This window comes from Ochotona curzoniae, unplaced genomic scaffold, assembly GCF_017591425.1.
Source record: "Ochotona curzoniae isolate NIBS_2020 unplaced genomic scaffold, NIBS_Ocur_1.0 patch85, whole genome shotgun sequence".
Lineage (NCBI taxonomy): Eukaryota > Metazoa > Chordata > Mammalia > Lagomorpha > Ochotonidae > Ochotona > Ochotona curzoniae.
This window is the reverse complement of record NW_024467067.1, coordinates 1-24,657: the sequence shown is the minus strand read 5'-3', so window position 1 is coordinate 24,657 and position 24,657 is coordinate 1. Positions and strand designations below refer to the sequence as shown.

The following is a 24,657-nucleotide window of genomic DNA, read 5'->3' as shown; positions in this document are numbered from 1 at the left end:
AACCAGATACGGAAAGGAGTAAGAACCCATGCTTGAACATCCTTCCTTCCCAGACCCAATGTGTGTTAGGTCTTAATGTGTAAAAGTTGTCTGAAGTTGATCCTATACTCTTGAGCTTTCTTTTATTTCCTTTAACTGAAAGATTATTTTCAAGGCCTTCAGCATATCTGTATATTGCTTACTGATATAAATGCAATATTAATGCCTTTAAAGTATGACTCTATGCCAAAGATCGCTTTTTGTTTTACTAAAGATTACTCAGAGGAAATACGAAAAGTCATGTTTGTTCTCCAAGTTCCTCCAGTGTTCTGAGACACTGGTTTACACTTTATGCCAGATGTGCTTTTCTCTAATATCAGAGCTCAAGATACGGTGAAGCAAATAAACAAAACAAAAAACTCCATGATTAGAGAAAAAAACTCACTAAAAAACCCCTACATTTATAAACTAGGATTTATTATATGCAAATATTTTCCGCCTCTTTTGTTGTTTAAAACAATAAAATAATTTGTATAAACAATGCTCTAAATGATGACTATGTTATTTTACCAAACCTTCTCAATTTTCTCTTTTTGCAGAATAGTCAAAGAAACTAATCCTCAGGATCTGAAAACTAAAGATTTTTTATTCAATCTAAATGTTAGAAGTAAGAATTGACAGCAGTGCTTTTATTTAACGAGGATTTGTGTGCTAAGAGACCTTTCTGAGGTTACGGGCCAGGAGTATAAGTGGGCAGATGATAGGATTACTCCCTGGTCAAAGCAGTCTTTATCTTAGAAGATGCTGTTTTGGGGCCCTTGTGGGCACAGGTTCTAATCCTAGCAGCCCTGCTTCCCCTCCAGCTCCTTGCTTGTGGCCTGGGAAGGCAGTCAAGGACAGCCCAAAGCCTTGGGGACACTTCACCCGGGTGGGAGACCTGGTGGAGGCACCCGACTTGGCTCAGCTGTGGCTGTTGTGGCCTCTTGGAGAGTGAATTAGCAGATGGAAGATCTTCCTCTCTGTAGATCTGACTTTCCAATAAAAACAAAACATAAATCTTTAAAAACAACAAAAAAAGGTGCTGTTTTTGTGGAGACCCATCAGTGTTCCCTAAAGAGCTGATACTGTGAAGTGTGTGGAACCCGACACTAATGTTTTATATTCCAGAGGCTAGTATGGAAAAGTAGGCCTGCCAGGTCCACCAGGCTTGGAGGCCGAGCTGGCTTTCAGAGATACCTCCCATCCTTTCTCTTGCTTGAAGGACCTTGTTCTTGCACCAGTTGGGATATCAGTGCTTATGCCCGATTTCCTGACACATTTCTGAAAGAGGTCAAGATATTAAAGGGTACTGCTTCGGTGGTGTTAGCTGCATCTATCACCGCTTTCATTTAGAGGCAGATTCTAACCTGCCTCAAGTTAAAGGAAAATGTCCAAGGCTGGCAAACTAGCCAAGCAATCTTGTCACCGCTGTGTTCACTATGCTGCTGTCCTGCTGCACTACAGTTGTTTTTTCAAACCAGGTGCCTTGCTGGACAATAAAATTGGCATCCCCCAAGGGGTCTTCTGTGGCATCACTTAGGTCGTGAACCTGTCATTAGATGAACTTTCTGAATAAAATGGTTATGACTGCATTTACTCCATTCTCAGATTAGCTGGAATTCTGCTTGACAAATTTTCTACTACTACTGAGTACTTACGGATTTTTGTAATTGGTAGGAGATGGTGGTAACAAAGTTTATCACTTAGTCTGTGGCCAGAAGGGGCAAATTGGCTGCTAACATATCCAAGTTAGGAGACACACACTCGGAAGTGACCTGTGCAGCAGGCCTCACACCACAGTTGCTGGCTCACAAAATCTGATCATGTTTAGCTTGCTCTGCAAAGCCTTGCCCATCCAAGAATGTGTGGTTAAAATAAAAAAGAAAATAAGTTCTTACTTTCACCTTTATTGACACTATACCCAGAGCTAGAGAAAGGACTTACTGGGTTCTTTCAGATTAATAAATAAATAAAAGAGGAAAGAGTTTACTTGATGTTTTAACAGAAACTGCTAAAGGCAAGGAACTCTTGGCATATGTTCTGCTTGGGTACAAGATAAGACAGCACAGGAAGAAAAGTGGGACATCTGAGGTAAGAAATTTGAAGTTAAGACATTACAAACAAAAAGCAATGGAACTGGGTGACCGACTAGTGGAAAAGAGACTTGAGTATTTGGTAATATTTTACCTTCACCTGCCCATCTGAGATTAGTTGCCAAAAGTGGCCTTTCTTGTTAGAAAAAGGCAGGCAAAGTTAAGAATGTGCTGTATAGTGGACTCCCAGACCAGCACCAATCACTAACCTTTGACAGTATAACCATAATGAAGGTGTGAGCTTTGCTTAGCACTGTAAGGGGAAGAGTTACAAGCTGAGAACAACAGAATCAAAGCTCTAGGAGGAAACTGGTAGCAGTAGTAAGAGTAAGAAGAGCCAACAGAAGAGGAAACACTTAACTTTCAGCATTTCTCCATTTCTTCACGTCATCGGGCAAAAAATGGGGCAGGGACGATCAAGAGGCCGAGATTCGTCTTCTAACCTTGACAGTTAATAAGCTAGTACAAAGTTGATCACTGAGCATTTTGTTTCTGCCTCAATGTAACACGCTTCTATGTATTTTATCAGATTAGTAGCGGGTGTAAGTACACCAGTGATGAATATGATAGAAATTCTGGGAAGCAATTTAAGAGTGCAGGCTCAAGAAGTAAGTCTGTGGTAAGGGAGTTCCCCCTACGGACAAGGGATGCCAGCACAGACAGTGCCTTACAAACAGCCAAGACAGCAGTGAGACAGGTGCACTTCCTCCTTTTGCTGAACTGGGTTTAGAGGCAGTTGGGCTACCTATGGCCAAAGGGGTATCAGATAAACTTTATAAAACACAAAGATAGCAAAGGTTTCACTAAAATTTCTCTTTTGCTACGTTAATTTGCTTAAAAGCGCAAATGCCTGTGCTTGAAAGAACTAGCAGGAGCAGTGCTCCCTTTTATTACCTTCATAAAGCATTTGCCCCTGTAACACAAATGATTTTTACTGTGCTATCTAGCTGAACCAGTGGCACAAAACGGAGAGGGTCTGCAGCAAGGTTCCGGTAAATCAAAATCTGAGCTTTACATAAAAATCTTACAAAAAATACAATACCAAGTACAGTGAAGATGGAGCAAGGAGCAGCACTGCTCCCTGCCAGGGCCATGTGGAAGTGGCTTCTGCTACAGTGCTTGCTTAATGGCACAAGTGAAAAGCTGAATAAGGCAAACACTTGAAGAGGCAGTTTTTTTTTTTTTTTTTTGTAAACTTTAGGGGTGTGGGAGCATTTCCTCTGTTGGGACAGATACTGATTTGGATGTCTAATATCTGAAGGTATGATACTTGGCCACACCTACCATGCCACATCACAAACTAACACAGGTTCCCCTGACTGGAAACCAGTTCACTTGTAATCTGCCTTTACTGTCACAATGTGTACCATCCTGCTGATACTTCCCTCCCCTTCAAAATCTTCCAAAGTGAAAAGATACAAAATAAGCTAAGACGTTATAAAAGTTTCCTTAGCTTAAAGCGCCTTAAGAACCTTACATTGACTATTAAGCAATTTTGTTAGAGGTGTGTAGCTTGACGCAAATGCTTTAACTAGAGCACATAATCCCACCCACTTGGTACCTAATGGTAATAAACTGTAATGACACTTGGAAAAGAAACTGATCTTGATTAATTTTGGTCTCATGTCCTCACTTGGAACTTTCCAGCTTTCGTGACATATTTGACTCCTTTAAATGGCTTGTATTTCTCCCCATACATGTCCAAGCGATTTACTTTTAAGCCTGTGTCAAAAAGAATGAAAGCAATAAATTACTACATTTCAGTTATATAAAATACAATTTTTTAAACAATAGAGTACATATAATATTAAGTAGTTATTCCATTTATCATTTGGAAATGGCCCACCAATATATATTCACAAATTATTGCAGTGTGGGCTATAGCTTTAGCTAAAATTCCCTTGTGGACAGGGAACTCTGCTTTCTGTGACGATGAATGCCTTCCTTTTTGCTGAGTGAAACAGGGCAGGTTGAAGGGACGCGCAGTGAAATAAGGTGCTCTCCACAACAATGCATGCCAGGGAGGTGTTCCCACAGCACAGTGGAAAACGCCAAGTGGATCTATTTCTTGTTTTATTTTCTGTGTGTGTTTTTTAACTTGTTTATATTAAAGCAGATCTGTTGTTTTCTCTACAACAGGGAAGGTTTGTTACCTAAGCACCAAGCTCAGTAAAACAATTATCCTTAAACCCAAACATTTTGTACCTGAAATTGCAAGTTGCTGGATCTTGAACTGTATGTTGAGGCTTGGATTTTCTTCCGGCTTTGGTGCGCCTGATTGTAAATTTATCAATCCCTTAAGACTTGGGAGCTTCTGTGGAGTTATTTTTCCCACATCCCACGTTAGTACCTTAAAAAGAAATGAACAACCTAAATTACTTGCTGCAGACAAGTGCTCAAAGGATCAGAAATCATAAATTTCTATTTAAAATTAAGTAGTATTTTGGAAATAAGAGAACTGGATCTTCAAGGACTATACCACTTACTAGTTCCTAGACTCCTAATGGGGATTGAGGGTGGGCAATGTTTGTTGAGCATTTACTTTTGGATACAGCACTGCTTAATGTTATTCATGTTACCCCCCCCCCCCCCACAAAAGCATGTGACTTGGAGTTGTCTTTTAGTGAAAAATGAGAAAATTAAGGTTTCAGATTTCAAATTACTTGAAGTCATACAGATAGCTAAAGACATGCTGGGATTTGAAGTGAACCCTATTTGATTTTAAATGCTCTTTTTATTATATACCACCTTCATTGTTCCATAAAATGAGATTATTTAAGCTGGTAGTTATATTTGAAAAGCAGAGATAACAGATAGGTGGTGGTGGTGGTGGAGGGGGGGTTGGCGGGTATCTTCTATCTCTGAATGGCTGCAACAGCCAGAGCTGGGCAGATCTGAAGCCAGGAGCTTGGAGACTTTTCTGGGTCTCCCATGTGGGGATAGGTGGCCAAGGAGTTGGAGCTCCTCTGCTGTTTTCTAAGGCACATTAGCAGGCAGCCGGATCACAAGAGGAGCAACTGGGATTCAAACCAGTCCCCATATGGGATGCTAGCACCTTGGGTGGCAGCTTTACTCACTACCACAGCACTGACCCTCAAATGAAGTGGAAGGTCAATAACAGGCGCGGAAGGGAAGGTGTTTTAGGTGAAGCTACCATGGATTTGAAGATCTCCTTTCTCAGTTCTGTGCTGCTTCTGGGTTAGTTCTTTAAATCCTTGGTTAGTATTACATGATCTTTAAGACTTTATATTTAAAAAAAAGCTTTTGATGTACAGTATTGTGGTGCAGTGGGTTAAGTAAACCCCCTTATTAGAGTGCACTTGTGAATGGAGGTGCACCAATGGATGTTGCTATGGCACAGCTGGTAGCTATTATCCCTCATGGGTGCTAGTTTTGAGTCCTGACTATTCAACTTCTGAGCCAAATTTCTGATAATATGCTTAAGAAAGCACAGGACAATGATCACGGGATGAAGCTCCTGGCTTCTGGATCCAGTCTCGTGCACACCTTGCTGTTGCAGCCACTTCAGGAATGACCCAGTGAAAGGTGAGCTCTTCTTTCTCACTCCCTCTGTACTTCTTTCTTTCAAATAAGTAAATCTTAAAAAAATTTTTTTATCAGGCAGTTCAATGGCTACGCTGTTAAAAATATTTTCTATCCAAGCAGGAACCCAAGAGAAAATCACCTTCTACAGTTATTTGACAATCTTTTCCTATTGAGATGTACAAATAGGGAGAATAATGTTTCCTATGGAAGAATATGAGACAATGAACTAAAAGAGGGCTGAGTGGCATCATGCCCCATTAGGTGAAGCCACTGCTTACAATGACAGCACCCCACAGTGGAGTGCTGATTTGAATCCTGGCTGCTCCGGCTCTGATCCAGCTTCCTGCTAACGAGCCTAGGAAGACAGCAGAAGATGCTTCAAGTACTTGGGCTCCTCCACTCTTGTGGGTTTGGGATGGAGTTTCTGGCTCCTGGCTTTGGCCTGTCCCAGACTAGCTGTTGCAGTCATTTGAGAAGTAAACCAGTGGATGAAAGAACTTTCTGCTGTTCTGCCTTTTAAATAAGCAAATCAACATCCTTAAGAAAAAAGAACAGAAAGGTCTTAATGATCAGTTTCTACAGAAAATCTAACAATTCATAGATTATAATATCACCTCATATCTATAAAAAAGCTTTTATCCTCTTTTTCATCAGATATTAGACTCTTTGGATTACCACACATGAGTAAAGGCACTTGAAAAAGGACAGAATGAGCTGCACTTTCTTCTTTATCTACACAGAAGCAGACTTTGGATTCCTTCCGTAGCCAGTAACACAGCTCAGTATGACCTCTTGATTTTGACAGGTACTTTAGTTTTAAACCCTCTCCTCTTCCCTTTCAACCAGATCACAAGAGAGACGACAGAAAACACTTGTTCATTCTTGATCTTAAGTGGCTCTACCTTGGTGACTGGATCAAACGTATAGCTGCCTTGTGTTGGTGTCAGGTTCATATTCAGTACAACTTTTGGCATGTGAACTGTCACTGTAATTCCTTCAATCGTTTTGCCCATATTCTGCTTTGGTCCAATTGTTATATCAAATCTGCCACAGGAACTGTTCTCCTTAAAGCTGATACTGTGTTTCACATACACTGGTATTGCCACTAGACTAAAAGGAGAAAGACACAAAAGCACATATACACACAATTAATGGTGTGGGATAACTTCAGAACATCCCTGCAAATGTTAGTCCAGGGTAGCCTACCCCACTTCTAGCTCCATAATAGGGCTCCATACATCTAGAACTGCATCTTTAGAACTTGTGCAAGGGAAGCTGAAAATTATACAACATTCTGGTAACTGTGTATGCGAGAAAATTATCACTGCTTAGCAAGAGGTATATAAATCAGAACTCTGAAATCTACTTACAGTATATAAACAACTGAGGCAAATGGTTGCATTTTTTTAAAAAAATCCCACTAAAAGATACTTTAAAATTTAATATAAATGAAGCAGATCCTAAATGAAAATAACCAAGAAACAATTTCTCTGCTTTGTGAGTCTTATTTTTATGCTACCACCCAAATACCTTCAGATACTTTCAATGGAAAAACTTGCTCCAGACCCGCAATGCTAAAGTGCTTCTTTAAAACTCACAGCAGGGAGAGTGACCTGGAGCGGGCATGCTGGGGAAAGTCCTAGGGAGCTGTAAGGCCTGTCTCCTTCTGTTGGCGGAATGTCTACAGACTCTGAGGTTCTACCCCGTAATGCAGTCTCAAACGCTTGCTCTCCAGACACTTCAGTGCAGTCTCATTCAGTACTGCTAAGCACTCTTACATTCAAGGTCCAGATAATTTTCAGCATGTATTCTCTTCAGTTCTGCTTGGGTGTCATGGTAAGCTGTGGGTAAGTGAACAATGATGAACTCAAGTGCCCGACTGCCAGAATGAAAGAGGAAAAAGAACTCTACTCAGCACACTAACACACGATGGCAGATTCTGGCTGACACATCAACATACTTTTGTGAGCTGACACGGTATGATATGAGTCGGAAATTTCCATCTGGAGGAATAAATGACAAAACTCTTTCAGATTCCCAGCGTTTGAACCGGATGCAGGGGTGAAAGCTGACATCATCCAGAAGCCTAGGGTTCTGCCAGGAAAACAGAACACAGCCAGGTTCATAAAGTAAAAGTAAATATGGCAACTCTGCTCAGGTATTAAGAGAAATTAGTGTGTTCCCTAAAGATAAAACAGTTGTGAGTGAAATAAACCAGACACAGAATGACAAATACCACATGTTCTCACTTGCACGTGGAAGCTAAAAACCTTGGTCTCTCCAAAAGAGACAATGGTGATTACTAGAGGTAGTTAGAGTGAAGGGCTGGACGAACAGAGGGAGGCCGTTAGGATGGATCTTGTAATACGGTGAGGAGGAATAAGTTCTAGATTTCTTATAGCACAGTAGGATGAATACACTTTACAATTTATATGATTTACAAATTAGAAGATAGGAGTTTGAAGGTTGCCAATAGTAAGAATCACAAATGTTTAAGGAGATGGAAATGCTGATTATCCTGATTTGATCATTATACATTATTTATTATATCAACGTATTGAATCATCACGTTGTATCCCTTGATTATGTACTTATTTGTCTAAAATATAGTCAGAATTTATTATGATATTTATATAACCTTAGTTTCAGAATGTTTTATAACTTGCAAATATTTTATATGCATTATTTTACTTGAATTTCTTTAACTATGAGGGAGGAACTCCATGGCATAGGTGAAAAACTTGAGGTTCAGGACAAACTGGTTCTCTTTACTGAAATTTGCAGTGTGGCAAGCTAAGTCTAAAGTGATAAAATGTCCAATGCCTTTTACTATTAATAAAGCAGACAATTATTCAGTGAAAATGACACTGGAGATTTGCAAAACTAAGCCTCCCAGCTTTCCACATAAGCTCATGGTCCTGGAAGCTGCTGTGCTAAGACTATTTCTTAGGTGATGCTTTACAATCTCAGATACAAAGTTCTTTGCAGTACTTACCACTTCATTTAGTATTTCATACGTATGAGTTGGAAATTTCATCTAGAGGAGTAAATGTAGCCTTTTGCTACAAATAAGACAACAAAACTTACCATGAAAGACAGGGAGAGATCAGGCATTCCTGATAGCTTAATGCAAGCATCAATGACCCCCTGAATTTCCGCAAAGACTGTAGATCCTGAAGAGAAAGAGCGAAAGCATCAATGGAACTGGAGCCCTTGCTACAGCTATCTTTACATCTGGGGTAAAGGAGACATCCTCAGGGTGTCAGGCTCACAGAAGCTTTGCACCTCGATTAACAGGTCAGTGGACAGATGACATGCTACGCCACTTCAGAAAGCTTTTTTTGTTTCTTAGTGCTATAGCCTGTACCTCACTCTGGTTGGAACATAATAATTCTACAGAAAATCAAACCTGTCTCTTTAGAGAATAGTTGCATAAGACTAATGGAGATGAATTTAAAGTACTTTTAGCAGAATTAAAAAATAAGGCAAGTTTTCCAGAAAATGTGGTTAAGCTATGCAAGTAACAACCACCTGTGATGCCAGCACCCCAGGCGAACGCCAACTGTGTCCTGGCTGCTTCACTCTCATCCAGCTCCTTCTAATGGCCTGAGAAAAGCAGCTGAAGAAGGCCCCTGGCACCCCCACCAGAGACGGGGTGAAGCTCTTGCCTTTGGGCTTTAGCTTGGCTGGGGCAGCCCTCTGGGGAATGAACAGCGAAGCGAAAGCGATCTCTAACTCTTCAGTTTCTTTATAAAATGTGACAATGGGGTAATTTTAAAAATTAATTTTTTGATAAACACATAATACTTATACATTTTTATGGGGTATATTTTCAACACATATACACAGCACAGACTGACTAAGCCAAGCTACCAGCCTTTCATTTTCTTTTGTTTTCGTTTGTAGTATACCAGCTCCTGTTTCAGTTCTTTCACAGTATATGATTTTGTGACTATAGCTGCCCTACTATACAATGGATATATATTTTTAAAAGATTTATTATGTTTATTGGAAAGGAAGATATAGAGAGGAAGATTTTCTGTCTGATGATTCACTCCCCAGGTGGCCACAATAACTGGAGCTGAGCTGACCTGAAGCCAGGAGCCAAAAGCCTCTTCTGGGTCTCCCACCTGGGTGCAGGGTCCCAAGGCTTTGGGCCGCCCTCGACTGCTTTCCCAGGCCACTAGCAAGGAGGTGGATGGGAAGCAGGGCTGCCAGGATTAGAACTGGCATCTATTTAGGATCCTGGTGCGTTCAATGCGATGACTTTAGTTGCTAGGCTATTGAGCTGGGCCCTGGATATTTTTAATAATTAAATTTTAAAATGCTAAAAGAATAATCAGATAGGGGGCCTTAAAGCAGCAGTAAAACTATGGTATGTGATAAGAGTTGTGATAGACAGCTGTTACAATAAGAGATGAGTCCCAAGGAGAAGTATGCAATATAACACTTATCTAAGTAAGGCATCATGGCTTCTAATTTACAAATGTTTTGCAGACCTCAACTAGTGGCTATGAAAATTATATGTAACCTCTGGGCAAGATAAATAGATTTCTAAATCCTTAGAAAATAAATGCCTTGCTACGGAATTACACTGTCAGAGGAAGGCGACTTTCTATTCAGTCTATGTCAGCTGAATTGCTTTTCCTCAAATAAGACAAAATGCATGCAATTACCTGATTTGTCTATAATTGCATCGATTTCTTCAACGACATCGAAATACGCTTCATTGTTTGTGTACTTTACCCCTGCCCGGCGCCACGGGATATTGGACAGCTGCCCAGTGGGAAGTGTGTCCCCCACATTGCTGCTGCCTAGGGAACCAAAAAGGAGAAAACAAAGCTGATGTATAAAATGGTTCTCAGAAAAGTAATTTTCAGGAAGAAAAAAAAGAATGCTTTAGTGGCTCTTCAGTGTTGTGCTTTCCAGAACTGTCAAAGACATATCTATAATCAACATGATCAAATTTCTAGAGACAGAAATAGGCCATGTGGTCTTCTGTGTACCTGCCAAACCATGTTCAACTCATTTACTTATGTTTTGCTTCCTGTGTGTTAACAGCAACCTAATTTCAGTGGCCCAGCAACAGAAGTTCATGCTGCTGCCACTTTTGAGAAAAGAGGTTGTTTTAAAACCTTTTTGCTGATAAACCGTCTCCACTGACAATACAGAGTGATAACTAGGTCCTTTGGGATTCTGCTTAATTGTACCCAACATGCTGCCAAAAACGCCTCAGTGGAGTAACTGGATGAAGAATGTACTCAGGCTCTTTCCCATTTTCAGGTCAGCATACCGACTTAGTTGTCAGGCGGCTGAAGTTCAGCATCTGAGCAACTGCCTGATAAATCGACATAGACTTGTGTGGCTGTTCAAAACCACAGTTTTTGTGCTTTGACATATGTAACTTTTGGTTATGTTACATTCCTAATCCAAAAGGAGTACTTGCTTAATCTCTCTTGCCCCAAACAGGGAGAGAGTTCCTCAACTGGTCAAAAAAATCTATCTTCTTAGCAACAAAATACAATTACCATTAACACTTTTACGCATTTCCCCCATAAATGCTGCACTTATTATTTCTATTACTTATTGATTTTGTTCTGATTGCACTTATAATCCTGTCATACATACAATGATTCTTTTACAGTTAGTATGCATGCCTCCATCCTGTTGCTTTACAATAGTTTTTGAAAACTACAGCTTTAATCATGTTATTTTCCTGCTTAAAACCTCCCAAGATTACAATAAAGGCTAAACAGCCAACATTCAAGGACTTTCTCAACTTCTAAATTACTTCTCTCGCCATCCATCTGAAAAACAGCTCTGCTTCTCCCAAAGAGGTTAACACAACTCTGGGCTTTTACTGTATGCGTGTTCTTCCTTGGACAGTTGCACCTATGGAGAATGTTCTCATTCCTCCTTTCGCTAACTCCAATGATCCTCCAGCGGCCTGCAATGGCCACCTATCACAGTTCAGCAAAGAACCATCCTTTTGAACTTTAGAATATACTGCCCTACGAATTATATGCTCAATTTTATACTCTGTATTTAGTAACTTTCTAATCTCATTATAAAATACATATCCATTTTGGAAGTTTGGAAAGGATAAAGCAAGAAAAAAATATATATATATATATTCTGTATTTCCTTGGCATTTTAGATTTTTTTTTTTTTTGGTCTTTGTGAATGTTTATAGAGAACTAAGGGTAATGTTTAATGGTTTTGAGCTTTCTTAAAAACTGTTATTACATTGCCTCCAAACTATGGAACTGTTTTTATCTTAATATTCTTAATGCAGTGGTTTATTTTTTTTTCCTCTATACGTTCCCATCCATCCAGAGTTTAAGTTTTAAGTGAACAGATGCTTCATCTTATCTTTTTCTGAAGTTCTCCTAACACTCAGCCTTGTAAGAGGATAACAGAGCTACTCAATGATCTTTTCCTTAATACATTGTTCATGTCACTTTTAGTCAATGCACGAGTTTATGAATGCCGAATGGCAGAGTTGGAGTGGTGTAAGCATTTCACGGAATCCTTCCCTAGAAGATTTTAATGCTTTCAAAAGAATATTGTGATCAGTACTAATTACTAGCCATCCTCAAGAATTAAACTTAACTAGAAGATTGTAACAAGTATAAGGCCCACACAGCTTTAGATCTCAACAAATAGATTAATTTTCTGTTTTCTCTTGTTATAACACATCTCCTGCATAGATAAGACACAAAGACTGGTAGGCCAGAGCACACATTCTGTGGTTAAGTCTCAAGTTTTCTATAGTAATTGCTGGGTAATGGCATATTGCCAATTATATAATGTCATTGTTAATTTAAACTGCCAGACTATAGCTAACTGCATACTCTTCTAAGTGGGTCACATACTAACTTCTTGAGGATTACCTAGGATAATTTATTCAGTCCACCTAGTTAGTGCAAAGCAGTAACTAATTTTGATCAAATTTTACTACTTTGATTATTTTTCATATTGTAAGTTCTAATGAGGTGTTACAAAGTTTTAGCTGCTCCATTGCTACAGCACAGCATGCTTTCATCTTACCTGTAATAGAGTTGACAACAGAACGCAGAATTGTTGGTGGTTTAATCAGTTCTTTCAGAATGTTAGATTCAGTAGCCAGTGGAAATCCATTGTCTAACATTTCTTCCAGGAGCTCATACACTATAACCACATTATCCTTAATTGCAGCCTCCGAACACTCACCAAAATAGTCCTAACAAAATATACAGAACTTGGCACAATGGAAAGTAGGAAGAAATATTTGCTAAATACTTTTTATTCTGAAGAATAAATTTGCAGTAGCATAGCTTACTATTTAAGTTATTGGAAATCTATAAGCAGAAAGAATAAATTTCTCTCCTCCTAGCATTATCCTGAATATTTTATTAATTTATTATTTATTTGAAAGGAAGAGAGAGAGAAAGACAGAGAGAGAGAGAGACAGACAGTTCCCATCTACCTCTTCACTCCCTAAATGCAAGCTGTGGTCAGGTCAGGGCAGAGCAGAGAGCCAAAAAGTCAATGCAGGAATCTTCCACAGGCTGCAAGCAGCCAGTGAGCAAGCCATCACTGTTGTCTCACTGGGTCTGCATTATCAGGAAGCTGAATTCAGGAGCTGGGTACCCAGCCATTCTGACACTGAATGAAGTAGTTAACTATCAGGCCAAAAGTCTGCTTACTTTAAATGTTTTAGAATGCACTGGATTCCAATTACATATCATACCAGAAAGTACTGAAGTGTTAAACTGGGGCCTGGCCTCGTACGTGCCGGGATTCCATATGGGAGCCAGTTCATATCCCAGCTGCTCCACTTCCCATTGAGCTTCCTACTTGTGGCTTGGGAAAGCAGTTGAGGACGACCCAAAACTTTGGGAACCTGCATCCGTCTGGGAGAACCAGAATAAGCTCCTGGCTTCAGATCCACTCAGCTCTGGCTCTTAAGTCACTTACAGAGTGAACCAGTATATGGAAGATCTTTCTGTCTCTCCTTCTCTCTGTAAATCTAACTTTCCAATAAAAAGAAATCTTAAAATAATAATAAGAAAGGTTACACTAGAATGTGAGCAGTAAGCTTCACTTTTCCTAGGATAAATGTTATAGCAAAGTGGGTAAAAGGCTGCTTAAGAATACCACCATCCTTCAACAGAGTGCCAGTGAAATTCTTCCACTTCCAATCCAACTTTCTGCTTATGTACGCTCTGGGGCAGAGGACAATGGCTAAGTGCGTGTGTCCCTTCTCTCCACATGGGAGACCCAGAGTTCCTGGTACCTGGCTTCAGCCTGGCCAGTGCGTGGAAGAGCATTTCTATTTCTATCACCGCCTTTCAAGTAGATAAAAATAATAAGCATTAAAACAAAACAAAACAAGAAACTGTTCATTTATACTTATCACCCCTAAACCACATATGGATAAGTCTTAAATTATCTGGTATACACAGCAAAATAAGAATTAGTAGAATGTAAATACAGAAGAGTTCAATAAGCAAAAATTTTGAGATCATCAAAAGAAATTTCATTTGGAGACACTATTACTGCATGATGATATAATCCATAGAGTAAACACAGCAGCCATCTGTAATACTGTATACTCTAGAGAAAAGGGTTTATGAAGTGAGAAAGAAACAAAATGTAGACATTAAAGGCTGAGTATTTAATCTTGAGTCCCACTTCCAGCTCACTTGGGTAACTTAAATTAGAAATGTCTCAGGTATAACCAACCTGGAAAGTGTCCGCAACTCGATGTAGGAACTCAATTACAAAGAGAGGTGGCACTTCAGTCTGTATGACAGACACAAAGAAGAGCTTATCTCGGTAGATACTTATGAGGTAGTGGTGAGGTGTTGAAATGACAGGTGGTACATTTTCAACATCAGCTGCTTTCTCCTGAGCTTCAAAGAAATAATCACAGACAGACTGGCTCACAACACTCTTCCAGTGCTTCTCGAGAAATATGTCACCAGAACAGTTGATGAGAAATAGACTGTGGATCATTTTTCTGTGGGGAGGAAAAAGGTTTTATTTTATTAAATACCTTGAACTGTCCAAGTCTTATCCACACACAAAAACTGTATAAAGGCAATATAAGAAACTACAGACCATACTGATATAGGGGCCAGCAGTGAGTAAAGCCACAGGACACTGGTTTGTGTTCCTCTGTTCCACTTCTGATTCAGTGCCCTGCTAATGCGCCTTGGAAAGCAGTGGAAGATGACCCAAGTGTTTGGGCCACTGCATTCCATATGGGAGACCAGGAAGAATCTCCTGGTTATTGGCTTTGACCTGGACCAGCTAAAGCTGTTGTGGTCATCTGGGGAGTGAACCAGTAGGTGTAAGATTTTTCTCTTTCAATCCCCCAACCCTCATAATTCTTTCAATAAATTAAAAACAAATTAATGTAAAAATTAAAAAAATATATCCCCTAACAAATCGAATCCAATAACATCTTAAAAAGGCTACATACCCTGACCAAGAGAGATTTTTTCCAAGGCAAAGTTGATTCAACATAAGAAAGTCAATGAAATATGCAATATTAATACAAGTAACAAAAAAACAAATGCTCATTTGAAAAAGTATAGAAAAGTATTTGACAAAATCTAGTATCGTTTTATGAAAAAACAACAAAATAATCCAAATGCTTAAATTGGGAAGAGAAAGTTCCTTAACATGACAAAGACCATGAGAATTCCTGCAACTAATGTTAGTAAATATGGGGGCCAGCATGTGGCCTATTGGCCGCTGCCCTATGATGCCACTATCCCGTTTAGTGAAGATTCATGTCCTGGCTGTTCCACTTTAGATCCAGCTCCCTGCTAATGATCTAGGAAGGCAATGGAAGGTTGTTCAAATGCTCGGCACCTGCTACTCAAGTGGGAGACTCCCAGATGAAGCCCCTGGCTCAGTCCTGGGCATTGTGGCCAATTCGGGAATACACCAGCAGATAGATGGAAGACCTCTCTCTGTAAACCTGACTTTAAATAATAAGCAAATGTTTAAAAAGGGAGGGATTAACAATTATGGATTATACATTCTTATCATTTTTATTCAACATGGTACTGGAGTTTCTAGCCAGGGAAATTAAGTAAGAACATGAAACAAAAGGCTTTCAAAATGAATAGGAAGAGGCAAAACTGGATTTACAGATGATATAATTTTTTATGTAGAAAATCTTAAGGAATACACATAGAAAAACCTAGCAGAGCTAACAGCTGAGGTCAGTAAGGTTCCAGTTTAGATTATTAAAGAAAAAACAAAATTTCTATTCGCTAGCCATAAATAGCTTGAAAATGGAATTATGGAAATAATTTCAGGGTCAGACATTTAGTCTACTATCTGAGACATCTTCCTGGAATATTCAGGTTTCATACCTGGTTCTAGTTCCCAACTCCAACATCCTGTTAACAGAGACCCTGCAATGCAGTGATGATGGCTGAGTAACTGGGTCCCTATAACCCACTCAAGAGACATGAATTGTGTGCTTGGTTCCTGGCTTTGGGGTGACCTGCTCCCCAGCAGATGCAAGTATTTGGGTCCTGAACCAGAGGATGGGAGCTCTGTCTCTCAAATGATAAGAATTTCAAAAATTTAAAGAAGAAAAATTCTTTAACAATAGTATCCAAAGGATTTAATTACACAGGAAATAAATCTAATAGAAGCAGGATAAGACCTGTGCACTGAATTTACAAATCTTTGAAATAAATGAAAAACACATAAAAGTGGAAGGATATGCTATATGTATACATGGCAAGCATAAATACTGTTAAGGTCAAATATTCCTCAAATTGATTAATTGGCTGCAATATCTACGAAACCCCAACTGACCTTTTTGTGAAAACCAGAGGGTTAATAGAAATGAAAGAGACCAAGAACAGGTCACACAATCTTTTTAAATAAAACAAAGAAACAAACAAAAAAACTCCCACAAAGTTGTAGCAGTCACAGTTCTTGATTTCAAAGCCTTCTACAAAACTAGCAAGTAGCACTGGCACAAGACATACGTCAGTGAAGAACTGTGAGTTCCAAAAGAAATGCTTAGGTTTACAGTCAGCTGCTTTTCAACCAAGGTACAAAAGACCATTTAATCTGAGAGGAAAAAAACAGTGTTTTCAACAAAAGGTACTGGGACAACAGGATTTCTACTTGTGAAATAACCACAAAGACAAAAAACACCTGGTTCTCCACCTCATACTCTATAGAAGTACCATAAAATGTTACCAGTGATCTATATGTGAGAGCTGAAACTATAAAACTCTTAGCAAAAAATGCACACATCTTCATGTTCCTGGATAAGTTTTTCTTTTTTTTTTTTTAAAGATGTGATACCAAAAGCACAAGCAACAAAATAATAAGTCAACTGGCTTTATTAAAATTACAACTTTTATGCTTCAGAGGACACTGTGAAGAAAGTAAAACTATGTATCTGAAAAGGGAATATTATCTACTTATAGATAAAGAACTCTTACAACTTCATAACAAGACAATTAAAACATTTCTCCAAAGGAAATTTACATATTAATGATAAGTCCCCCCTCATCCCCCAGACCCTAAGTACCACAGTCATTAGGCAAATGCAAAACAAGATCACAATGAAGGATCTTCCTCTTTCTGTCTCTACTTTTCAAACTAATTCATAAAAAGAATTTTAAAAAATCTATGAATACAGATTCTATAAAGACAAATTTCAAAGAGGAAATAGAGTTGACTCACTCAATTCTATTGACACACAAAACAATGACATCAAACTGACCGATTCTTTTCAGAGGAAGTCATTTATTTGTATGAAAGCAGCTGACATTTAAAGACTATCTAGTAATGATTTCCTGTTCCCCATTTGGCTGTGTTCAATAGTTACCAAGTAAACAATATCAATTTCTAAGGTGTGTATTTAGTATTAGTGCATTAATAAATACTAAAGAGTTAAGAATTTAGAGATCTCATTAGAAGCAAAATTGTGTCCCCCCACTCCCTGCCAAGGCTATCTCTATAAAGCAAGCAAGCTGAGCTGAAAGTAATAATTTGACATTTCAGACTTAGGAATTGCTATATATATATATTTTTTTTAATCTAGTCAGATGCATTATTTGGCAGATATACTTGGCGACACCCTTGGTTTCCTATCTGGATATTACTACAAGTGCTCCTGAATACATACTTCGCTACATAGACTCTGCTGACTTCATAACCTCAATTGATCTAAAAAAAAAAAAAGAACAGGAATTGCTAATGAAGAGGCTTTAGCTAAATTTTTATTTAACAATGTGTCGTATTTAATGTATCTTTCTTAGAATAAAATCTGCATCTGAGGAAAAACTTGTGACCTCAGATCTGAATACTTCAGGTAAGCCAGCTGTGGAGTAGCATCCTTCTAAAAAATTCTTTCAAGTCCTCTCAATGTGTCTTACACATCAAAGACTGATGAAGTGAGTATCTGCTGTGGGCCACAGTCTGTGCTAGGCACTTTATGTTCTCATTTAATCTTCACAATGCTATTACTTGCTGCTTTTACCTCCATTTTATACATAGGGCAATACAGAAAACCTAAGTCATCTGCCTAAAATAACACAGCATCAGAGCTAGGATTAAAACTGAGATCCAGATGAATTCTAAGCTGCAGCTCATATCTGCCTCCCAATGATGTACAAACCCATTCCTGCACAGCACTATTCAAGAGGGCCTCCTGCAGTGATGGAGCTGTCCTTCAGCTGTGCTGTCCAACATGGTAGTCATTAGATGTATGTGGCTACTGGGCCTGACAAACACAGCAGATGTCACTGACATGCTGGAATTTTAATTAAGTTAAAAAAAAAAAACACATGTGGTTGGTGGTGCACAGAGCAGGGAATGTGCTGCTTCCACCTTTCGACTAAAGAGGAAGAGATGAAGCATACACTTCTCTTGTAGATGTAAGTCAAAACATGTTCTGGCTTTTATACTGACAAAGTTAAACGAATTATTTACAGGAAAAAAATCGGATTGCAAGAGCTGACAACGTTCATGCCACAGAAAGTATACTTCTCATGGATCTTGGCAGTCATGCCACCAAACACATGAGGTCTGTTCTTGAAGCAAGTGACTTCGGAGTTTCTTTATTTGAGGGCTAGATCTCTACTCATCCTCTTAAGCTGCTGGAATATTCTTTCCAGGAAAGTTTCCACCAAAGTTGTTTTTCCTGGCAGCAGTTCAGGTCCCAGAAGAATAAAGCAGCCTGCTGGATTTGCTGACATGAAGCCTTAGTGCTGAGATGAAAGCACAACACTGGCAGCCATTAACGGTGCTTACCTTGAAGCCCCACCTCAACCATCTCTAATAGGAAAACAGAGCTCATCTGTCATATCCATATTATCACTAAGAGTTTAATGCATACAATAATAAAATAAAACCACTTGTAGCAGCATAAATCAACCTGTTTTTCAGCAACAGTGTCATTTTAACAGATGCAATTTATTTCAATTAACTGCCCATACAGCTACATAGACACTATCACTCCAACCATTTTTGTGTTCTCAGTTTCTCTGGAGTCAGAAAACAGAAATCTTTCAGTTTATTTAATAGAGAAATGAGGTTCAGAGGCAGCATCAGCATACCCTTTATGGCAGAAATACTCCACAAATCCCATGGATTAAATGCAGTGCACTCCTGGTATTTTATAAGCAATAAAATTACAGTAGTCAAAATATCCTGAGAAGACAATATCTAAAGGAGAAAATATATTCATTTTCTCTATTTACAAAGCATAGAGTGGTCTATTTCTGAAATGAGATTGAGACCAGAAAAGTATCCAGTTTCTCTGATTGTCTCATACTACTTTAACCATTTATTCATTTCAAAAAGTAGTTCTGAATATGTGTTATACACAAGGTACTTCTGGAAACTAAGTGGAATGAAACGGAGTCCCATATTCACAGCCATTTAGAGTTCAGCAGAGAGGATTACACACAATGAAGGTGCTATCATTCTTAGTCTGCGCTAAGCATCTACACGGCCTGTTGGTGAGAGAGAACACCAGAACGCATTAGGTACGCTGCAGGACAGTGGTGAGATGAGAGAAGAACAAGTAGAGAACAACCCACAGGGCAATGCAAGCGGCGCTAAGCAGTCTGAACATCACTCGCATGTACCATAGTCTATCACTTATTTGTTTTGTGCAGATGAATCATGCAATCTTACTTGCATGTTTAGAAAGATTCCATTATTTAGTCTGTGGAAATTGGGAAAGTGAGCACTGACCACAGTATCAGTTGAAAGATGAATCTGGACTAAGATGCCAACAACAGGAAGAGGATAAAATGAAAGCATAAACGTTTTTAATTTACTTTGAAAGAGTTCCAGGGAAAAGCAGAGACAGAAAGGGGCAAAAAGAGAGAAAGAGTGAGAGATCGAGATCTTCCATACAGTGGTTCATTCCCCAGATGGTTGTATCAGCCAGTACTAGGCTAGGGAAAAGCCTGGAACCTGGAGCTTAGTTGGGTCTCCTACACAGGTGGCCAGGCCCTAAGAGCTTGGGCCATCCTCTGCTGCTTTTCCCAAGTGGTTAACAGGAAGACAGATCAGAAATGGAGCAGTCAGGACTAAAACTGGCCCCCAAATGTTGCAGGCAGTGGCTTTATCTGCTATGCCACAATGCCAGTACCAAGGATACAAACTTAGTTATGCTTGGAGGAAAGTCATTTAGTCTTGGAAAAGAAGGGCGTGGAAATGAGAAGGAAGATAAGACATTTATTTCTGGTCCTATATAATTTGACCCAATTTTGTATTTGTTTGACTCAAAAGATTACATTCAAATGTGCGTATTAAGGACAGAGCCCAAGGAAGGAATTCCAACACTGGAATTGCAGGTGATGGAAGGGAAAGGGCCTAAAAAGACTACAAGTTAAGTGTGTATGATTTTTAGTAACCAGAGTTTGCTACAATGTTTCCAGAACAAAAGGAATGGAAACACTGATTAAATCATGCAAACAGGTCAAGGCACAAGAAGACACCTGTTGATTTACTGGTGTTTCTCAAACACATTTCTTTCTGTCTGCTAAGCATTGTCACATTCTTTTTACCCATGCCCTGCCTCACTGCTACAAAACTTTAAAAAAATTATAATTTTTTAGATTGCAAAGTGACAAATTACACTAATATTTATTAAGTGATGTTATGATCTAAAAATAAAATGTGGAAGGATTAAATTGAGCTAACATAGCCAGAAAAAATTGATTACCTCAAAATACAGTATGTTCATCTACTAAACACATAAATGTATATGAATCTGTACTTTATCTGTGTTCTGAGTGTTATGAACTGTTTTATTCCTCCTTACATGTGCAAGTGCCTAGTGTACACAACATATTCAAAACTATTTGTTGAATGGCCAATATACTGCCTGAGAATGTAGGAGTATGATTTTGTTGGTCTCACAAGAAGCACTGTTTTGGGCCTGGCGCGGTGGCGCAAGTGGTTAAGGTCCTCGCCTTGCACGCCCAGGATCCCATATGGGCTCCGGTTCTAATCCCGGCAGCCCCGCTTCCCATCCAACTCCCTGCCTGTGGCCCAGGAAAGCAGTCGAGGACGGCCCAAAGTGTTGGGACCCTGCACCCGGGTGGGAGACCTGGAAGAGGCTCCTGGCTTCGGATCGGCATAGCATCAGCCGTTGCAGTCACTTGGGGAGTGAACCACTGGATAGAAGATCTTCCTCTCTGTATATCCGCCTTTCCAATAAAAATAAAATAAATCTTTAAAAAAAAAAGAAGCACTGTTTTCCCACACCAAGAAAGCAAGATTTAACACATGGAAGATGTTGGTGATCTTGATAAAAGTTGGAATGGAAGTTGAGAGGAAGGCTGGAAAAAGGCATTGAAGTGGCCTGAGAACTAAGCAGTAAGCAGGAGACAAACCCAAGAAGTTATTAGAATGAAGAAAACTATCTGTACAAGAAATGAAAAACATAGGAAAACATAGAGCTAGCATCGCGATGCAGATGTTAAGCCAAGCTGCCACCTGCAATGCCAACAACCAGTAAGAGCACCTGGGAAAGCAGCAGCAGATGGCTCAAGCACTGACCTTCAGCTGAAATCCCTGGCTTTGGCTTGGCCTGGCCCTGGCTATTTGGGGAGTGAACCAATTGTTGGAAAATCTCTTCCTTTCTCTCTCTTTCATTCTGCCTTTCAAAAGAAAAGAAAGGAAAATAAATGGAGCACTTTCTGAAATGTAAAAGGAAGGATGATATGTAAGGCAGAGGGTAAAAGCTGATCCAGAAGTCGGGGAGTAAATGAAAGACCCTGCGAATGCAAGAGAGCACGATATTTGCAGTTGATGCCATCTACAGAGAAGGGACACTTCTCAATCTTCAAACAGAAAAGGTCTGTACATGGCGTGCAGGAACATGATGGCTTCCATCTTCTTGATACAAGGGAGAGCAAGTCATTTGTAGATAGAGAAATCCTCTTCTCCATAAACACCATTGCTACTCAAGAATTACGGTACAACAGAGCTATTTAAAAATATCTAATGTGCACTGATCTCCAGAAATATTTTGTAATCAATAGTTAGAAACTGCAAAAATCATTAAATATGGTAAGAAAACGTATTCTTAAGGTGAAGAGAACTGTCCTAAAGATATGTAAGTTTCAGGAAATTCTCCATGTGCTCCACCTTTCAGGAAAGCTTGTGTTGAAAATGGCTCTCTTTCAATCTTTCCACTGGCAACCATGACATCCTCTTCCTTCTCGTCTGGGGTTTTCTCTTCCCTTTCTGGAATCCTTAATCTAGCACACTTATTATTTTCTTTCTGCACACACACACACATCTTGCACTCTACAAAACAATCAAACCCCAAACTTTTCACCTTGCCATTGTGAGTAATCTTGTTTCATGCCCCAAAAGAAAAAGGGTTAGTCTACACAACACTACTAAACTAGTTCTCTCAAGCAGCCCAAAGATTTTCCAGTCACGAATGCCTATCTATTCCCAGCCTTCAACTTCCTCCTGGAACTCTTGCAGCAATTTATGTGACCAGTAACATTCCAGAACACACAAGAAAACCTTCTTATCTTACTCCAAGAAACGTCATGGTTTCTGTTCTCGCCCTGAAAGTTAATTTCCAGCTAACTTCTCAGACTCCTCTCCCGAGGCAAATTTCATTTCTCTTTTCACCACCTAAACCATTGCTGAGGATTCCATAAAGATCCAACTCCACAAATCGCTTTACGTTCTGTGAAGGCTCTTAATTTCACAGTGACACCACCTTCTTCATCACACATTAGGTTCAAACAAACCTGAACCCAACCAACAAGCAACCGCGACTTTTTGGAACGGGCTCCTCCTCCTCACTGTATTCTCCACCCCGGGCGTCCTCCTAACAGGAAGTCCGCTCTGGTCCACCAGCAGTTTCGCATTCCAAAGAGGAAGCTTGGGGGCTCATTCGAATATTCGGAACTCCAAGAAGGCCCTTGCCTCGCCCGGGTGCACGGAGAAGGTCGCCCCGGGTGCCTGGGAACACTGCGCTGCAGGTGCACCGCTGTCTTCCGGCGCAGCTGGCCAGAAAGCCCGGAAGGCCGGCAGTGTCCGGGAGATGCGGCCTTAGAGACGCTCCCGAACCCCAGCTCCGCGACCCTCCGCCATCCAGTCGCCTGCCCAGTTTTCCAGCTGTGCCCAGCACGTAGACTCCCCGGCCCTCACACTCACCCAGACACCCGGGACAATCCCCGCGATTCGGCGCCGGGTCCTCTCCGGACCAAAGCTGAGGCAGCAGAGAAGGCTGTGAGGACCCTGCAGTTGGAGTGCCCAGTACAATGCCTGATGAACAGCTTCAAAGACTCAAACTCGGTCTCTCGAATTAGAAAGAATAAGCAGCTGTGAGAGCAGAGCAAGGCGGTCTCTTGAAGTTTGGCATCTCAGCCTGCGAGTTCAGCTAGGATCTCGAAAAGGGGCACGATTCCGTTCCCTTCGGACGCAGGCGCTCCTCGTGCAGCCTCCCTCAGCCTCGGGTCCCCGACAGGGGGTGGGCTCCTGAGGGGGCGTGGCCGTCGCTGTGGGGCCGGGCGGGCAGAGCCAATGGTGGCGGAGCGGAGTGTCCCGCACTAGGCGGTGTCTGAAGGGGGCGGTGTTCAGAGAAGAGGAGGCGGTGTGGCGGGCACGGGGCGGGGCGCGCGGTGGATCCCTGGTAGGGTGGGAGCGCGAAGATGGCAGCTGCTGAGGAAGAGCCTAAGCCCAAGAAGCTGAAGGTGGAGGCGCCGCCAGCGCTGAGGTGAGCGCTGCCGGACGTGGGGAGGAGAGCGCCGGCAGCGAGCCAGGGCCCACGTGGGGCATTGCGCAGCCCCGGCGTGGAGTGGTGCCCCGCCACCTGCCAGGGGCCAACACGCGGGACCTGCCACTCTGAGCTGGCCGCTCGCGGGTCCACGACTCCTCTCAGTTTTGCTCCATTGGCCTCCTCCCGCCCCGGCGCGGCTCGGGCTCTGGCAGCTTTCCGCCAATCAGGGCGGCCGGAGGTGCTTGGTGGCAGTGGAAGGGGGAGCCAGAGCCGGCTGCTGGCACCACGTGCGTGGCTGCCGCGCTGGAACGGGGCGACCCAGCAGGACGGATCCCCAACAGAGGCCTGGCGCACAGCCCCCTTAGCTGGAGAAGGCCTGAGTACCTGTCCTGCTCCCGGGCAAAGAGAATTCTCGGGGAGTTTCTTGGCAAGTGTCAAGGAAGGGGGTCTTGACCTAACTTTTCACAGGCACTCTGAAAACTGGCACCTTGGAAGACCTTCCACACCCCTCTCTGCGTTGCTTTTTGCAAACTGGATGGATGAGGACGGTTGAGTGTTCTGTTTGGTTTGCACTTTGGCGCGCAGTGAAATTCTTCCCCTCACACCTGTTTAACGTGTGATTGGTGCTGCACCTTGTCGTTATAAAAAGTCGTTTGTTAAAACTTGCCTTTCTGGTAAGTTTATAAAAGGGCAGCTGCACCGCCTTTGATGGTTATTTGAAGTGCTCTTCGGAAGGCAGTGATTTTTTTTTTTAGTCTAAAA

At 40.9% G+C, this 24,657-nt stretch overlaps 1 protein-coding gene across 2 annotated transcripts; it reads right to left on the bottom strand.

The window, feature by feature from the left end:
• Nucleotides 1–1,905: 1,905 nt before the first annotated feature.
• On the bottom strand, nucleotides 1,906–23,631 carry LOC121168274 (AP-3 complex subunit mu-1). 2 transcript variants are annotated; one of them, XM_040998196.1, is made up of 9 exons: nucleotides 23,331–23,631; nucleotides 14,385–14,661; nucleotides 12,870–12,879; nucleotides 10,334–10,471; nucleotides 8,745–8,830; nucleotides 7,618–7,751; nucleotides 6,560–6,767; nucleotides 4,317–4,461; nucleotides 1,906–3,833 (listed from the first exon to the last, which is right to left on the bottom strand). In XM_040998196.1, exons 2-9 carry the CDS (start codon nucleotides 14,655–14,657, stop codon nucleotides 3,733–3,735), a joined length of 1,095 nt encoding a protein of 364 aa, XP_040854130.1. In that variant the 5' UTR covers nucleotides 14,658–14,661; nucleotides 23,331–23,631; the 3' UTR covers nucleotides 1,906–3,732. The 2 variants fall into 2 exon arrangements, with proteins under 2 accessions (XP_040854130.1, XP_040854129.1); XM_040998195.1 differs by having other exon boundaries at nucleotides 12,708–12,879; nucleotides 23,331–23,625.
• Nucleotides 23,632–24,657: the final 1,026 nt, after the last annotated feature.